This window comes from Dipodomys merriami, unplaced genomic scaffold (assembly GCF_024711535.1).
Source record: "Dipodomys merriami isolate MVZ:Mamm:240054 unplaced genomic scaffold, mDipMer1.0.p SCAF_42, whole genome shotgun sequence".
In the NCBI taxonomy this organism is placed as follows: Eukaryota; Metazoa; Chordata; class Mammalia; order Rodentia; family Heteromyidae; genus Dipodomys; species Dipodomys merriami.
Window position 1 is genome coordinate 2,230,133 of NW_027205826.1, and position 17,611 is coordinate 2,247,743.

The following is a 17,611-nucleotide window of genomic DNA, read 5'->3' on the forward strand; positions in this document are numbered from 1 at the left end:
GCATGAAGTTAGAAATAATCCATGGACCGCCGGGCGCTAGTGGCTCACGCCTGTAATCCTAGCTACTCAGGAGGCTGAGATCTGAGGATCGCGGTTCAAAGCCAGCCCGGGCAGGAAAGACCATGAGACTCCTATCTCCAATAAACCACCAGAAAACCGGAAGTGGCGCTGTAGCTCAAGTGGTAGAGCGCTTGCCTTGAGCTGAAGAGCTGAGGGACAGCACCCAGGCCCAGAGTTCAAGCCCCACGACTGACAAAAAAAAAAAAAAAAAAATCCATTAAAAGGATTAAAAAGATGAGTTAAGAGTTAACTAGCTGGGCTGGGAAGGTGGTTCAGTGATAGAGTGCTTGCCTTGCATGCATGAGGTCCTGGGTTTGATTCCTCAGTACCACATAAGGAGAAAAAAGCCGAAGTAATACTGTGGTTCAAGTGGTAGAGTGCTAGCCTTGAGCTGAATTGCTGAGAGACGGCACCCAGGCTCAGAGACCAACCAAAATAATAATAATAATAATAAAAGTTAATTAGCTGTGCTGGGTGCCAGTGGCTCATGTCTGTCATCCTAGCTACTGAGGAGGCTGAGATATGAGTATTGTGGTTCAAAGCCAGCCCAGGCAAGAAGGTCTAATAAGACTCCTATCTCCAGTTAACCACCAGAAAACCGAGAATGGCATTGTAGCTTAAGTGGTAGAGCACTTGCCTTGAGCTGAAGAGCTCAGGGACAGCGCCCAGGCCAGAGTTCAAGCCCTACAACCGACCAAAAACAAAGTTAACTAGCTGCCAAAATATAGTTGCAAACTCCTTATTCTCCTTAGCCAAGCTCTGAGTCTTCACCTTTCATATGGTCTTACTTTATCTTGTGTTCCTAATATTTGATCACTCTTGCAGTATCCCTCATGGTTGTATTGTAAAGTTCTGGGGAGGATTTTAAATATCTGCCTGTTTGAGGATTCTTATCCTCAAGTTCTGGTTGTTGGGGTGGGCTTTTTTTGTTTGTTTTTCCCAGGATCTTGATCTGAAAATTTCCCCACAGCCTGTCTAATCCTGAGATTACAGGCATGCCCCACCCTGGGCATAGCTGGGTTTTTTGTTTTGTTTTGGTTTTGTTGGTCATGGGACTTGAACTCTGGGCCTGGGTGCTCAAGGCCAGCCCTCTACCACTTGAGCCACAGTGCCACTTCCAGTTTTCTGGTGGTTAATTGGAGATAAGAATCTCATGGACTGGCTGGGAAGGTGGCTCAGTGGTAGAGTGCTTGCCTTGCATGCATGAGGCCCTGGGTTTGATTCCTCAGCACCACATAAGCAAAAATAAAAAAGCCGGAAGTGGTGCTGTGGCTCAAGTGATAGAGCGCTAGCCTTGAGCTGAAGAGCTGAGGGACAGCACCCAGGCCCAGAGTTCAGGCCCCACAACTGGACCCAAAAACAAAACAAAAAAAAGAATCTCATGGACTTTCCTGCCTGGGCTGGCTTTGAACGGGGATCCTCAGATCTCAGCTCCCTTACAGACGTGAGCTTGCATATCTGGTTTTTGATGTTTAAGCAGAAGGGAAACTATGCTCTTCTTTTAAAAAATAAAAAGGAAAACAACTCCAGTTAGGTTTGTTTTGTTCCCTTTTTTCCGTGTTTCTTTCTCAACTCACTAGGCTGGGTGTGGCTCAATTCCCATTTGCTGCTCCACACTCTTAATAGGTGTGGTGGGAATGTGGCCAGACCCGCCTTGTCTGTCTGTTAGTCACACAACCATCTTCCAGCAATTTCTATAGATAAGTAAAAACAGTCTGGGAAGCTGTGTCTAATAGGCACACACATCAGCCTAGCATTCCTCATGCCAGTTATCTAGCCTGCTGAATGCACGGCTTGGGAAGAGAACCTGAGGCACATCTCAGTGTTTCAGGTTTCATGGAAGGAATCCGGGGTTAACTGACTTCTTAGGACTACTGAGTAGCGTGGGCCTGTATCCTTCAGGAAGCTTGCTGCTGGTCTTCAACGTGTCTATTCAGTAGCAGCAGTGGAAGGCTGGCAATTAGATGAGAGGCACCCTGCCTCTACATGTCGAAGGTGTGTCTCATTTCATTGTCCTTTCAAGAGTGATCTTGGCATCAAATGTGGGTCCTAGAATAAAATGTAAGCAGTAAAATACTTTTAGGGCTTCCTGTTTGGAGCCATTTCTACCTGGCACGGAGAATCATGACAACTTTTAACTCAAAAGTTCTGCTAGTGGTCTCTGAACTGCAGTGCAGAGTGGCCTTCACATGGGCTCCTCCCTTTCAGACGTGCTCTATGCTTTTCATTGTTGTTTGTGGCTTCGTACACTCCCCACTGGAACTCAGAATTGTGTGAGAGCAGTGCAGAAACTTGCTCGTGTCCCACACCCTGAGGCAGAGGCTGACTGTCCCAGCAAACAAAGGTAATGTGTGGCAGTAAAGAGGTTTGACATTCTGGAATCATTAATTTTTCAACTTGATCTGTGCTCTGCCAACAGGAAAGGAGGAGATCTGTGTAGTTGGCATAAACTGAAGTTTATTTTTTTTTCCTGCCATTATCCATTGCTTGAACCCTCTGGGAGGGAGTGCTGGTGGCCTGTTTGTCGGGATGCATACTCGGATGCTCAAGTTCATCCTTCTTGTTGACAGTGTGGCTCTGGTACATGTGACAGGCTGTTTGGTTTTATAACCAGTGATAAGGAGATTCATATTATCTTTTTTTTTTTTTTTGTCCTAGGGCTTGAACTCTGGGACTGGGCTCTGTCCCTGAGCTCTTCAGCTCAAGGCGAGTACTCTACCACTTGAGCCATACTGTTATTTCCAGTTTTCTGGTGGTTAATTGGGGATAAAAGTCTCATGGATTGTCCTGCCTAGGCTGGCCTTGAACGAGGATCCTCAGATCTCAGCCTCCTGAGTATCTAGGATTACAGGCATGAGCCACTGGTGCCTGGCTCTTTTCTAAATTTTTTGTGCGAGTTTTAGAGCTTGAACTCGGGGCCTAGGTGCTGTTCTGAGCTTTTTTTGCTCAAGGCAAGTGTTCTACCACTGGAGCCACAGCTCCACTTACAGCTTTTTTGATGGTTATGTGGAGATAGGAGTCTCACAGACTTTTCTGCCTGGGCTAGCTTCAAACTGCAATCCTCAGATCTCAGCCTCCTGAGTAGGATTATAGGCGTGAGCCACCTGCACCTGGCTTTTAACTGTTTTGTGATGTGCTCTGAATGGTGCAATAACTCTTAGACACGTGTGGCTGGTTCCATTTAAAAGTAACACAGATGAGCACTGATGTATGCAGGTGCTGAGAACCCACCTGTGGTAATGACACTGCATTGGGCAGTGCAGATAGAAAGTTCTGTCGGATAGTGGCTGTGCTCTGTGTAAAGGTGAGCTTCCAGTTCTAGGATGCCTGTGCCTCTGATTTGTTTGGAAGTTAGTGAGCAGCAGGAATGTCAAGTGACTAGTAAGTGGAACTGTGTGTTTGATTTAGGTTGGGTAATTTACAGAGGAGATTTTTTTTTTTTGGCCACACTAGAAACTAGGAAAAAAACCAAACATTAAGAGTTCTTAAGAAAATAAGTTTTTCTTCAGTTCCTTCCAAATATCTCTTAAAGGAGTGGGTGTACTAGCCTTTGTTTTGTGCTGCTTCAGAGGTCAATAAATGTTAAGACTTTTTTTTTTTTTCAGATTCTATGATGGTTTCTGTTGAAAGTCAAATACAATAATGGAATGTTGATGTTTGAATTTCACAGAGGATCTGCCAGTAATGCAGGTTCCTCTCCTTTCTGCCTTTCCTCTATTCCCACCAGCTCAGTCAGATTTTTCAGGAGGACAATGTGGTTTGGTGGGTATTCAGTTAATGAGTCACTTGCCGCTTGCCCCAGCTGTGTAGTGGAAGGTGGCACCTGCCCAGGACTTGTAGAGTCTGTCATCTCATGCTCCTCAGTGGTTCTCAGCGTAGCCACGTAGAGCTGAATCAGTATGCAGAATGTTAAGGGAAGAGAAGCTGGTGTGACATTTAGGAGACATGCCTATGCTGGTTGGGTATTGATTTGTAGTGTTTATTACTTGCTCGAACTAAAAGAAATTGAGAATTGGCAAATTGGGTAACATCTGTCAAGAGTAATTCTGTTGGCATGCAATAGAGTGCAGACGTTTTTTCTGGAAAGAGAGAAAGAAGGAAACTTTTGGTGTGCTATGTTTCAGCATGAGGGAGCATGCGGGAGGTCTACGGACACCTGTCGGGTAGTAGGTGCTGGTCTCGACCACAGGGACAAGCATTGGAGGAAAGTTCAGGAAAGTCTGGTGCTGGGAAAATATTTAAAGCAACAGCTGTCTTGACACAGTTTCAGATTACTCAAAAACATAGCTTTGGGCTGGGAAGGTGGCTCAGTGGTAGAGCGCTTGCCTTGCATGCCTGAGGCCCTGGGTTCAATTCCTCAGCACCACAGAAGCAGAAAAAGCCAGAAGTAGTGCTGTGGCTCAAGTGGTAGAGCACTAGCCTTGAGCTGAAGAGCTGAGGGACAGGATGGGAAGGGGAAACAAAGGAGGAGGCTACAATACTTGATAAGAAATGTACTCATTGCATTATCCTGCCCATGTAATTGTAGCCCCTCTGTACAGTATGTTCTCAAATAAAATAAAATAAAATTTAAAAAAAAATGTACTCATTATCTTGCCCATGTGATTGTAACTCCTCTGTACAGTATTTTCACAATAAAAAAAAATAAAAATTATATAAAAAGAAAAGAGCTGAGGGACAGCGCCCAGGCCCAGAGTTCAAGCCCCATGACTGACTTAAAAAAAAAAAATAGCTTTTTCAGTTCCTTCATTTTGTATAGTTTCCACTTCCATGTGAATGATGGGTAAGCAGAGAACAGTGAGAGGTTGGAGGTGAGGCTTGGGTGGTAGACTGGCAGCCAGTGAGTGAAAGCAAGCATCAGATACCAAGTTTGAGTCCTGGTCTTGGACAAAGAAAAGAATAGTAACAGTTAAAATGAACTTAGGTCCCAACAGGTACACGCATATGTACGTGTGTGGTTTGTGGGAGGATCAGAATATCAGATTGATGCTCTGCCTTCCTCCAAATTGAATACTATGGTTTGCCCAAATCCCACGGTCTCTCCATTCTGCCCTGGTCTAGGCTGAAAGTGAAGAAACCAAGGAGCGTTTGTTTGAGTCCATGCTCAGTGAGTGCCGGGACGCCATCCAGGCTGTGCGCGAGGAACTCAAGCCTGACCAGGTAGGAGCATTTGATCAGCACCCCGTGTCCTGCGCTCAGTTACTCCTCGGTCTGTCTCATTCTCAGCAGGGTCCCATTGTCTGTTAAGTATTGAGGTAGTCAACAAGGACCCCTGGACTCCAGAAGATTGAGAAGTTCATTTCTCAGCATCCTGTTCTTTATACTGCTCTCTACTTCCGGCCAAATCCTTACCCCCTTTCTTCTAACATCACTGCAATCTGCTCAAACCTGGAAACTGAAAACTTCACAACAGTACTACTTATTCTACCTTTGTCATGTCTCTCACCTGTTTTTAGTTGAGACAGGTCTTGCTCTGTAGCCCAGGCTGGGTTTGAACTTGCAACCCTCCTGCCTCAGACTCTCAAATGCTGAGATTACAGTCAGGTAGCACAGCCTGGTTTCCACCTGATGTGCTTTTGTTTTTCTTTTAAATGTAGACTTCTAGGAAGGTCTCCTTACTACTTCTTAAATGCCATTCAAGTATAGAAAGCCCAGTGATCCCCCTAGGTCTCCAAATGTTTATGACGACTGAGTGAAATGTGAAGTTTACTTACTCATTCTGTGTCTTATTGTTCACACTATGTCTTATTGTAACATAGAATATTCATTAAAATAACATTGTGAGTTCTCATTTTCTTTGATTCCACACTCCTTTTGTATGCTCTGCTTTCAAGATCACTAGTCTGGCAAGATCACAAGTCTGGCACCTGCAGCAGGTGCCAAGCTCTGTTGGCCTGTGCTTTGCTGTGTCCCAGGTTCTTTGCCTCAGCCTCGCCTCTTCCCTTGCTCAATAAGCCCCTGAGTGTCCTTACATCCTTCTCACACATGGATAATCTGTCCTTTCCACTTCTTTCAGTGCCACGTGTTTTCCAAGGCTTGACTCACAGGTGCCCATACATCCTAGTGCACACACCTCCATGATCTCTTAAGTGCCTGACACTAGCAGCTATATTTTCTACTTGGTAATTAGTGAATATTGCCTTTAAAGTTCTGGCTTTTTTCTGAAGCTAGGGATTGAACCCAGGGCATGTTAAGCAAGTGCTCTACCACTGGGCTACACACCTAGTGATTTTTTTTTTTTCCCTTCAATTTTATTTTGAAACAATCTCAGTAAATGGCCCAGGTTGGTTTCGAGCTTGCTATCTCCTTCCTTAGCCTCCTCAGTAGCTAGAATAATAATAAGCCTGTGTCAACATGCCCTGCTAATATTATTTCTTGTGTGCACAAGTACTGGGACATGAACTCAGGGCCAGGGTACTGTCCCTTAGCTTTTTTGCTCACGGCTAGCATTCTACAACTTGAAGCACAGCTCCACTTTCAAGTATTTGCTGGCTAATTAGTGATGAGTCTCAATTTTCTGCCTAGGCTGGCTTTTAGCCTAGACTTATTATTATTAATTTTATTATTATTGTAGTAAATGCAAATAGCAAAATAATACCATATTGTATTTATTTATTTTCATCAGTCCTGTAGCTTGAACTTGGTATGGGCATTATCCCTGAATTTTTTTGCTTAAAGCTAGTTAATGTTCTGCCACTTGTCCCACAGCACCACTTCTGGCTTTTTGGTGATTAATTGGAGATAACATTCTCATGGACTTTCCTGTGGGGCTGCCTTTGAGCATCCTCAGATCTCAGCCTCCTGTGTAATTAGGAATATAGACATGAACCACCTAAAGAGGAACATAGTTTGAAGCCAGCTAGAACAGGAAGATCTGTGAGACTCTTTTTTTTTTTGGTCGGTTGTGGGGCTTGAACTCTGGGCTTGGGAGCTGACCCTCAGCTCTTAAGCTCAAGGCGAGCACTCTACTGCTTGAGCCACAGTGCCACTTCATTTTCTGGTGGTTTATTGGAGATGAGAGTCTCCCAGACTTTCCTGCCCTGGCTGGCTTTGAACCACAATCTTCAGATCTCAGCCTCCTGAGTAGCTAGGATTACAGACATGAGCTACCAGCGCCTGACTTTCTGTGAGACTCTAATCACCAAAAAGCCAGAAGTAGAAGTATGGCTCAAGTGGTAGAGCTCTACACTTGAGCACAAAAGCTGAGGGTCGGTGCCCGGGCCTTGAATTCAAATCCCAAGGCTAGCACTCGTTCACACACACACACACACACACACACACATACACACACGTACACGCACACACGTATTACGGTTTTGTCTCAAAGCCTGTACCATTGGCAGCCTTTCTACACTTGAGCCGTGCCCCAAGCCCTTTTCCCTTTCATTACTTTTTTTTTTTTGGGTCCGGTCGTGGGGTCTGAACTCTGGGCCTGGGCGCTGTCCCTCAGCTCTTCAGCTCAAGGCTAGCGCTCTACCACTTGAGCCATAGCACCACTTCCGGCTTTTTTTTTTTCTGCTTATGTGGTGCTGAGGAATCGAACCCAGGGCCTGAAGCATGCAAGGCAAGCGCTCTACCACTGAGCCACCTTCTCAGCCCCCCTTTCATTACTTTTCAAAGAAGTTTTTGAGTTTTGCCTGAGCCAGTTTGGACTGCAGTCCTCCTGTTTATACTTCCTAGGTAGCTGGGATGGCAGGCGAGTGTCCACTTGCCTAGCTTTTTATTGGTTGGAGTGGGATCTTGAGAACATTTTGCCTGGACTGCCTCCAGTCCTCATCTTCTTTGTCTCAGTTGTTCAAGTAGCTATGATTACAGGTATGAGCCACCACACCCAGCACATCTTAACTATTTTTAAGTGTATACTTTAGTGCTAATGAATACATTCATAATGTTGCACAACCAGCATCATCATCCATCTCTAGAACTCAATTCATTTTGCACCACTGAACCTACTATACCCATTAAATAATTTCACTCATTGTCTCTGGCAATTTATTTGTGTAGTTTTCCTCACAGTTAAAAACATCACAAAGCAAATACATGTTTTTAGTGACAGCTGCCACTGTACCTTGAGAGAACATTCCACAAGCTGCCAGTACATGTTATGTATGCTCCCTTTATCCATTTAATTGCCGCCTCCCTTGCTTCCTCACTGTGAATTCACAGCAGCTGAGTGCTCACCACAGCCTGGGTTGAACGTGGTGACATAAAATGCATTTGCTTCCCACTGCTTTGTTAACACTACCACTTTTTTGTTTCATTTATTTATTTACTGGAGTTTGAACTTGGAATCACACTTGCTAGACATGGTCTCTACTGGTGAGGCACACCTCTAGCCATTTGTGGGTTTGTGTGCACATGTGTATGTACATATACATGTGTGCTTAAGTGTCAGAGGCTTTTTACTCAGGCTGGCACTCTGCCACTTGAGACACACTTCCAGTTTGGCAATTTGCTCTTAATTGGACATAGAATCTGGAGGACTTTTCTGCCCAGGCTGGCTGTGAATCTTGATCTCAGCCTCCTTTAGCTAGGATTAAAGACATGAGCCCCCAGTATCTGTTAGACGTTACACTTTTCTGCCCATGCTGTTCTAGAACTTGGATCTGCACAATCTCAGCCTCCTACACAGCTAGGATTCCAGGTATTGGTTGGGCTGTGTTCCTTTTGAAAACTAAAGGAGAATCTAGAGAAACCCATCCCCAGTATTCTAACGGCTTCTTGGAGCCATCTATATTCCTTGTCTTCAACCCTCCCACTCCCATCTTTAAAATAAGCAGCTCAGTGATTTTTCTCCTCTGCCTTCTGCCTAAGCCTTCAACCCCTCATGTTCTCCACCATTTCCCTTCTGCCTGCCTTTTCTAAGGATCTATGGCTACTCTGGGCTCACCTGGATTATTGAAACACACTTAGTCACAGCTGTAGAATCTCTACTACTATGCCAGATGACACCTCCACAGACTCTGAGGGTAAAGAGGTGGCTATCTTAGGGGTTGTTATTCAGCCGGCTACAAAGGCAAGCTGATACAGCATGCCATAAGGACTAGAACTTGAGTCTAAGGCACAGACCCAAAATGCATGGGCTTAGACTTTGAAAATGGGGCAGGAGGGGCTGGGAAGGTGGCTCAGCGGTAGAGGTCATGCCTTGCAAGCATGAGGCCCTGGGTTCGATTCCTCAGCACACATAAACAGACAAAGCCAGCAAAACAAAACAAAACAAAACAAAAAAAGAAAATGGGGCAGGAAACCTTAGCTGGCCACTGCTCACAGTTCTCTTACTCAGGGACAGTTTTTAGGTGTCAGAGGAAACAGAATGACCCTGACACTCGCTCACACATTACCAGATCCTGACTTTGGGAGGACTCCATGCCACCTAGATCTCTTTTGTTCAGAGCACCTCGAGGACCACACAGGGAAGGGGATAGTGAGAGCCAAAATTAAGAGTTTTACTTTTTACCTTTTACTTTCTTCAGAAACAGAGAGATTATACCCTTGAAGGGGAGTCGGGGAAGGTATCTAATCTCCAATACCTGCACAGGTAAGGATTATTTTACATTTTAAAACTAAAAGATGTGTCATTGGAGCAAAAGAGTATGTTTATGTATACTAATACATACAAGTACATTTCATTATATAAAAACATTGCAGCATTTGCATATTTAAATAAATGGTTTAAGATTTTCACATAGCTTTAAAGCTGGATCATACCAGTAACTTAGTGGCTCCTTGCGATCTCTGCTTTGGCTTACTCCTGTCCTCTTCTAGAGCTAACCACTCTCTCTTCCCTCTGCCAAGTTCTGGAAGTTACTTTCCTCCAAGTTCTGAATGTTTTGACTTTCTCCATGGTCCCTTTCCCATTTCATTTCAATTCAGGTTTCATTCCATCCACAGTGTTTTTTTTTTGTTGTTGTTTTGTTTTTGTCGGTTTTAGGGCTTGAACTCTGGGCCAGGGTGCTGTCCCTGAGTTCTTCAGCTCAAGGCAAAGTGCTCTACCACTTAGCCATAGCGCCGCCACTTCCGGTTTTCTGGTGGTTTTTATTAGAGATAAATCTCACGGACTTTCCTGCCCAGGCTAGCTTTGAACCACTGGCGCCCAGCTTTGTATTGTCTAGGGAGTCGGGCACTGGTGGCTCACACCTATAATCCTACTACTCAGAAGTCTGAGATCTGAGGATCTCGGTTCAAAACCAGTCCCAGGCAGGAAAGTCTGGGAGACTCTTATCTCCAGTTAACCACCAGAAAACTGGAAGTGGTGCTGTGGCTCAAGCAGTAGAGTGCTTGCCTTGAGTTGAAGAGCTCAGGAATAGCACCCAAGCCTAGAGTTCAAGCCCCACGACTGACAAAAAAACAAACAACATAATGTCTAGTGAGTACCACTGCTGTATTTGTTATCTTTTTAATGGCACTAATCTGTACCCTCCTTGTCCATACTTTAAGGTCCATTCTTTTCTTTTCTTTTTTTTTTTTGGTCCAGTCATGGGGCCTGAACTCTGGGCCTGGCTGCTGTCCCTCAGCTCTTCAGCTCAAGCCTAGCGCTCTACCACCTGAGCCACCGCGCCACTTCTGGCTTTTTTTTTCTTTTTGCTTATGTGGTGCTAAGGAATCGAACCCAGGGCCTCAGGCTTGCAAGGCAAGTGCTCTACCACTGAGCCACCTTCCCAGCCCCTCTTTTTTTTTTTTTAATTTTAATTTTTTGTGAACATACTGTATAGAGGGGTTACAATTACATGGGCAAGATAATGAGTAAGGTCCATTCTTTTCTGTCCAGCTTGCTATGTTTATTGCATTATTTCTACTCTGCTTTTTGCTATTGGGGCTTACTGTAAACCTGGCTAAAAGCAGCTAAAACCATGAATTAGCTGTGCTGTCTTAGAATTTCCTCTGCCAAATTATTTTTTTGTCACTTTTAAATTCAGCTTCCCAGAAAGTGTCAGGACATGGACAAAATAGAGACAAAGTTCTCTCCTAAATGTAACACAAAATGTCCTCCTGTCTGGTAGAGTCCCTGGTCCATCTGAAACCTCCTGAGCACAGTCTTTAGTCCCCACGTTTCTGTCAGCATTCTGGTCTTCAGAACTCTCAGCAAAATCACTGGTCTGCTGCTCACAGCCGTGTCCAGGGCTTCTCCAGCACGTTTGTACACATTCAGACACCTCCACAACCACCTGCCAAGACCTAAGAACCACAGGCCAGCTGAGTCACATGGCACCTCCGCTCTCCTGCCAGTTTTCTAATGACTTACTTTTGCATTGCTATAAAAAAAAAAAATACCTCACATGGTAACTTAGAGGGAAGAGTGATTTCTTTTGGTCCATTGTTTGTTTGGGGGGGGGGGGGGGGGGCGTGACATGGGACAGATAGGGCAGAACAGTTCACTAGCCAGGAAGAGGCCAGGGCAAGATAGTGCCTCAAAGATTCACCAGCAGTGACCAACTTCCTTCAGCTAGGCCCTGCTGCCTGCTTTCACTGCCTCCCAAAGCTGTCATCATACTATTAATTCATCAAGGGATCAGCCTGTGCATTAGGTCAGAGCCCTGTGATCCAGTCATCTCAAACATACCCAGTGGTGTGCTTCACTAATCCTCGAGTGTTTCTCAATTGAATCAAGCCCAAATCAAGCATCACAACGCACCAGGCATGGAACTGGGCCTCCTTCCAGAAACCGGCTTCAACCCACGGTGTGATCCTAGGGAGTAAATCTAGAAACTTGTGCATGGTGGGCACTCGCTCACCTGCCAGGCTGTGCCTCCCTCCCACCCATGGGCCACTTGAAGAACAAGCCACATCTCATAGGTATTCATTCATTTCTTACCAGATAAATGATCTTCAAATATTAACGACAGTAACAAAAAAGAACAGGCACTATCCTTTCAAATTAGGAGCTCTATGGCTCCTGAGCAAAGAAAGATAAATATGATATTATTCATGCTGAAATCGGCATTTATGGAAGATCTCATTCTGGTTCCCTCCGAATTTGCTACTGAACATTCAGCTGCCAGATTGCAGGCCCTGTGAGCCGGAGGCCCAGGCCAGACAGCCCTGCCATGTGATGCACATGTCCCTTAGGTCAGTCCCCACTCGTAGTGCAGCACTCTTCCCTGAGCTGACAGGTCGTCTGTTCCAGCTACCTGACCTACATCAAGCTGTCGACAGCCATCAAGCGTAATGAGAATATGGCTAAAGGTCTGCAGAAGGCGCTGCTGCAGCAGCCGCCGGAAGATGACAGCAAGCGCTCCCCCCGGCCGCAGGACCTGATCCGGCTGTACGACATTATTCTGCAGGTAACTTGGAGGAGTCTGAGAAGGCGAGTCCTGCGTTTGTGTTGGCCATGAGATGATTTGCCTCTGCATAGGCAATTGGCGAAGAAGCTGGGGAATTCTGAGGTCTTCTTTCAAGGACAGATAAACGGTTCTGGCAAGAACTAATCTGAGGCCTTCTCCTCATGGATTTTCTTGTTGCATTTGTTTTACAGAATCTGGTGGAATTGCTGCAGCTCCCTGGCTTGGAAGAAGATAGAACTTTCCAGAAAGAAATAGGTCTCAAGACCCTGGTGTTCAAAGCTTACAGGTGATAGCCTTCAGGCTGGGCATCCCAGCAATTCTGTAAAGTTAGAATATGTCCCAGCCCAGGGAAGATGGCGTCGTGGGCATTTGTGTGCTCAGTATGCCCAGCCCAGCTTGTTCACAGGAAATTGCAGCCAGTAGTCTCTAGTGTGCCTTGTTTGCCCTTTGCATAGGTTTAGGGATTAAGCTTGGCGCCCTTTTCTTCTAAACTGCCTCCCCAGGAGAGAGACTAGCGTTGGATAGAGTACCAGTTAGCAAGCCAGAACAGCCAGGTCAGGGAGCCTACACTGAGTTGGGATAAAGTTAAATGTTTGGTTTTCTTAAATGAATCTGCTATTTGTAAGTAGGAGGTGGGCTGTGTAGCAGGAGGCGGGGTCCAGGCAGGATGGTGGGGTAGAACCATTGGCTCCTCACCCTCCTTTTCCGGCCCTCGCCTGTGTTCTTGGCCTCCCTGGGTGCCCCACCTCCACTTACGTGGCCCTTCTGTCCTGTTAAGGCACTACTCAGCTTCTCTCCTGTGTGTGTGGGGGCGGGGAGGGTTGGTGGTGGTGGTAATAGGGCTTGAACTTAGGGCCTGGGTGCTATCTCTGATCTCTTTTGTTCAAAGTTCTACTACTTTGAGCCACACCTCCACTCACTCTCTCATGATTTTCTTGCCATAGCTGGCTTTGAACCCTGATCCTTAGAATCAGCCTTCTGAGTAGTTTGGATTCCAGGCCACCAATGCCTACCTCAGCTTCTTGTGAGCCCAAAAGAGTTTTAGCTAGAACCTTCTTTGCTTTTGGTTTTTGAAAAAAATGTGTTCGGGGGCTGGGAAGGTGGCTCAGTGGTAGAGCGCTTGCCTTGCATGCCTGAGGCCCTGGGTTCGATTCCTCAGCACCACATAAGCAAAAAGCCGGAAGTGGCGCTGTGGCTCAAGTGGTAGAGTGCTAACCTTGAGCTGAAGAGCTGAGGGACAGCGCCCAGGCCCAGAGTTCAGGCCCGACGACCAGACCCCCCAAAAAGAAAAAAGGGCTGGGAAGGTGGCTCAGTGGTAGAGCGCTTGCCTTGCATGCCTGAGGCCCTGGGTTTGATTCCTCAGCACCACATAAGCAAAAAGAAAAAAGCCGGAAGTGGCACTGTGGCTCAAGTGGTAGAGCGCTAGCCTTGAGCTGAAGAGCTGAGGGACAGCGCCCAGGCCCAGAATTCAGGCCCCACGACCGGACCAAAAAAAAAAGAAAGAAAGAAAAAAAACATGTTCGGAGAGAAATGGTTGTGGATGGTAATGGGTGGGATTTACCCTTGAGCCAGACCACATTCCTCCCCCTCCCTCACCTGCCGCCACCCTCCTCTGGGGAACTGCTCCTTTTCAGTCAACCACCAAGTAAAAGGGAGGTCCTATATGGACCTGCGTGGCCTTCTCCCATGGCTGGGAAGGACCTAGATCAGCCTAGCAAGCCTGGATGCTGCTAATGGGGGAGGAGGGAAATTGTAATGGCAATCTTGGGTAAAAGTCCTCTTCCAAACATAAACTGAATGCTAAAGTGCAAGGCCAGCCTTGTCGTGCTGTAAAATACTGTGGCTCTTTCCTTTTCCATCAGGTGTTTTTTCATTGCTCAGTCCTATGTGTTGGTGAAGAAGTGGAGTGAAGCCCTGGTCCTGTACGATAGAGTCCTGAAATACGCCAATGAAGTCAGTTCCGATGCTGGAGCCTTCAAGAACAGCCTAAAGGTGAGCCATTGGCCCCTCCTTGTTTCCAAGCCCAGAAACTGTGTAGTGAGGAGGTGCAGGGCCCTGGGGGTAGACCCAGCTGAGCTTCTTAGGCTGCTTTCCCTTTCACTCTTGATCTGTATACTGAGTAACTCATAGAGAATTCCAGGCTTGAAGAGCCATCTTAGAGCCAGACACTGGTGGCTTGTGCCTATAATCCTAGCTACACACACATACACACACACACACACACACACACACACACACACACAAAATCATGCATGTAATCCCACACACACACACACAATCATGCATGTAATCCTAGCTACTTAGGAGGCTGAAATCTGATCTGAAGATTGAGATTCAAAGCCAGCTCAAGTAGAAAACCTATGAGACTTACCTCTAATTAACTACTAGAAAAATGGAAAGTGGAGCTGTGGCTCAAAGTGGTAGAGTGCTAGCCTTGAGCAAAAGAGCTCAGGGATAACACCCAGGCCCTGAGTTCAAGCCCCACAACCAACAACAACAAAAAAAGAAAGCCATCTCAACCAGCATGATGGCACGTACCTAGAGTCTGAGCACTAAGAAGGCTAAGGCTTGAGGATGAAGAGTTCAAGTCTTCAGTACTTAGCAGGACCCTGTTTCCAAAAAAAAAAAAAAAAAGAATGAAAGGAAAGGGAAGGAAGGAGGGAGTAAATAAATAATTCATTTCTTTGGTTGCAGGGAAACTAGATCATATGCATAATATGTGTGAGACCTTGGGTTTGATCCTCATCTCTGCAGAAACAAACAAAATCAGTGAGTCCTGGAATTAGAGATATTGCTAGGAAGGGGTGTGGGTGGAGAGCAGATGAGTGAGCACTAAATCAGTACACAGTAACAAATTAGTGTAGAGCAATAAGGCATTTCAGAACTGCCCATCCGACGTCATACGCTGCGTGGCTTGGGGAGACAGTGTCAGAGAATGGAGGCAAGAAGGGTCTGTGGCCAGACCTTGTCAGGTCATTCCATTCTGCCCCGTGAGACTTGAGGCTCATGTAGGACACTGCCTTGCAGAAGTGGTGGGCCATGGCGGCCGAGGGCTTGATTCCGAGTCCCACCTCTGCTCCTGGGGGCGAAGCCTTCATCCCGCCCATGCCTCAGAGTTCTCTGCCACATGGAGTTAGCAGTTGTGTAAGCTATGAGTGATAACTTATTCTTCTCATCACTATTTCAAGCATTGTTACTTAAGCCATGACATAGGTTTTCTCACTTGAAATAGGTCAGGGTTCTTTGTTTTGAAGAGACCCATTGAAAAGCCCACAGCTCTGAAAATCCCAGTGGGATGGCCTGGTCCAGGTTAGCCAGGGCGCTGCTCTGGCCAGCCCCACCCACTGAGCATGTGTTCCCGGGACTGTTGCAGGACCTGCCGGACGTGCAGGAGCTCATCACTCAAGTGCGCTCCGAGAAGTGCTCGCTGCAGGCCGCGGCCATCCTGGGTGAGACACCGCCTGCTCCTTCCACTGCCCATCTCTCCCTCGTTCCTTACCCTGTGCCACTACTAGCAGCGTGTGGGTTAGCCTGTACGATTCTTGTTATCTCAGCCTTTACGTCTATAGAGATCTTTCCTTTCCCCCTTGCCCTTTTCCTTCCACCGGCAGCTCCCCTGGGCTAGAGTTCGTTATCTGTTCATACCACTTCTCAGCAGTGTTGGGACTGGAAGGAGGCAGCTGGTGACCACATCTGGGCTGCCTTTGCTGAGGGTGTGGGCCGGGCGCTGTGGCTGCCACACACAGTCCTTGTTCTTACGGAAACTCTGTGTACTTGCAGATGCCAATGACACCCATCAAACAGAGACTTCCTCCCAGGTGAAGGACAATAAGGTACGTCTGGCTTTTGAGGAATACGATCATTTGTAGAGTAGACTGCCCCCAGCCCTTTGCCTGTTCCCTCCCTTCTGCCCGGAGCCTTACAGGGCGCTGTGCAGCCTAGTAGATGGCTGGATGGCCTGGGGAAGAAGGTGGAGGCGGCTTGGTTACAGTCACACCTGAGGGTCAGCACTTAACCTGGACACCTGGTGACTTCCAGGGGTCAATGAGTGACCTCTAAGTTAGGGACATGCTACACGCCCTGCACATGCACACACTGATCTGAGTGCCTGGTGCATAGTGGAAGTTCACTGCAGGTCTTCTGTGATTTAACTTCCAGCCACTGGTCGAACGGTTTGAGACTTTCTGCCTGGACCCTTCCCTGGTCACCAAGCAAGCCAACCTCGTGCACTTCCCGCCGGGATTTCAGCCCATCCCTTGCAAGCCTTTGTTTTTCGACCTGGCCCTCAACCATGTGGCCTTCCCCCCGCTGGAGGACAAACTGGAGCAGAAGGCCAAGAGCGGCCTCACGGGGTACATCAAGGGCATCTTCGGCTTCCGGAGCTAACCCGGCTCTCCTGTCATTGTGAGAACCGCCCAGCCCGCCCGTGGCATTAAGCCCAGGTCTGCACCGGCCAGGGCAGAGCTCAGCACCCTCAGCCCTGCGCCCCTACATCTTGTGTGTGTGTGCACCTACATTCTTAACGCACGTGTGGGAAGGGCACACTGCCATCTTCTAGGCCCTGTGTCAGGGTCGCCCCGTCTCCTGTGCTCTCCGGGCTCCTGTGAGCCGGGATTGATTGCCTTTTCTCAGTAACGTGTTCAGGGGTTCCGCAGCAGGCTCGGGGTGGGGCGTGGAATGTTTTGTCATGTGTCCTCAGCACCATGGATTTGAAATGAACTCAACCCTGCCGTGGGGTCCAGGGCCCCCAAAGTCTGTCCATGACCGAAACATCGGCAGCGTTGCCAAGAATTACTCGCAGCCTTACCCCCTTCACCAATTTAGAACAAGCAGAGAGCTCTATTTTTAGAAGAAATATGTTACACTCAGAAGTGATGGAACCAAATCTTATATTAAAAGGCAAAGATGGTGGAGACTGTGCCATGTATTGCTTGTCCTCACGCCCAGGTCTGCTCCGGGCCTGCTCGAGGCTGAGCGAGGCCGCCGTCAGGTGCACACGTGCTCCCGCCCCGGGGTTACATCCCACCCAGTGCAGTGGCTCCCGCACTGCGGCTCCCTCGTCCTCAGTCTGTATGTTATGGCATCCATAATAGACTGCACAAAAGCAGTGTAAGAAAGAAGGAATAAATGTGATTTAAACCTGAGCTGTACCTGACCCCTCTGACCCCTCACTTGTCTATGGCAAAGAAAGTCCACCAGGGGCTGGGAAGGTGGCTCAGTGGTAGAGGCTTTCCTAGTATGCATGAAGCGCTGGTTCCATTCCTGTACAC

At 47.2% G+C, this 17,611-nt stretch overlaps 1 protein-coding gene across 1 annotated transcript in view; it reads left to right on the plus strand.

Annotated features, from left to right (window-relative positions):
• Nucleotides 1-17,254, plus strand: part of Srp68 (signal recognition particle 68) — a 33,972-nt gene extending 16,718 nt beyond the window's left edge. Inside the window, exons 9-16 of the mRNA XM_069992962.1 lie at nt 5,122-5,220; nt 9,534-9,598; nt 12,185-12,341; nt 12,533-12,627; nt 14,204-14,333; nt 15,715-15,790; nt 16,122-16,174; nt 16,500-17,254. Of these exons, the coding sequence (XP_069849063.1) occupies nt 5,122-5,220; nt 9,534-9,598; nt 12,185-12,341; nt 12,533-12,627; nt 14,204-14,333; nt 15,715-15,790; nt 16,122-16,174; nt 16,500-16,727 (903 nt within the window). The 3' untranslated portion in view covers nt 16,728-17,254. The remainder of the gene's footprint in view (nt 1-5,121; nt 5,221-9,533; nt 9,599-12,184; nt 12,342-12,532; nt 12,628-14,203; nt 14,334-15,714; nt 15,791-16,121; nt 16,175-16,499) is intronic.
• Nucleotides 17,255-17,611: the final 357 nt, after the last annotated feature.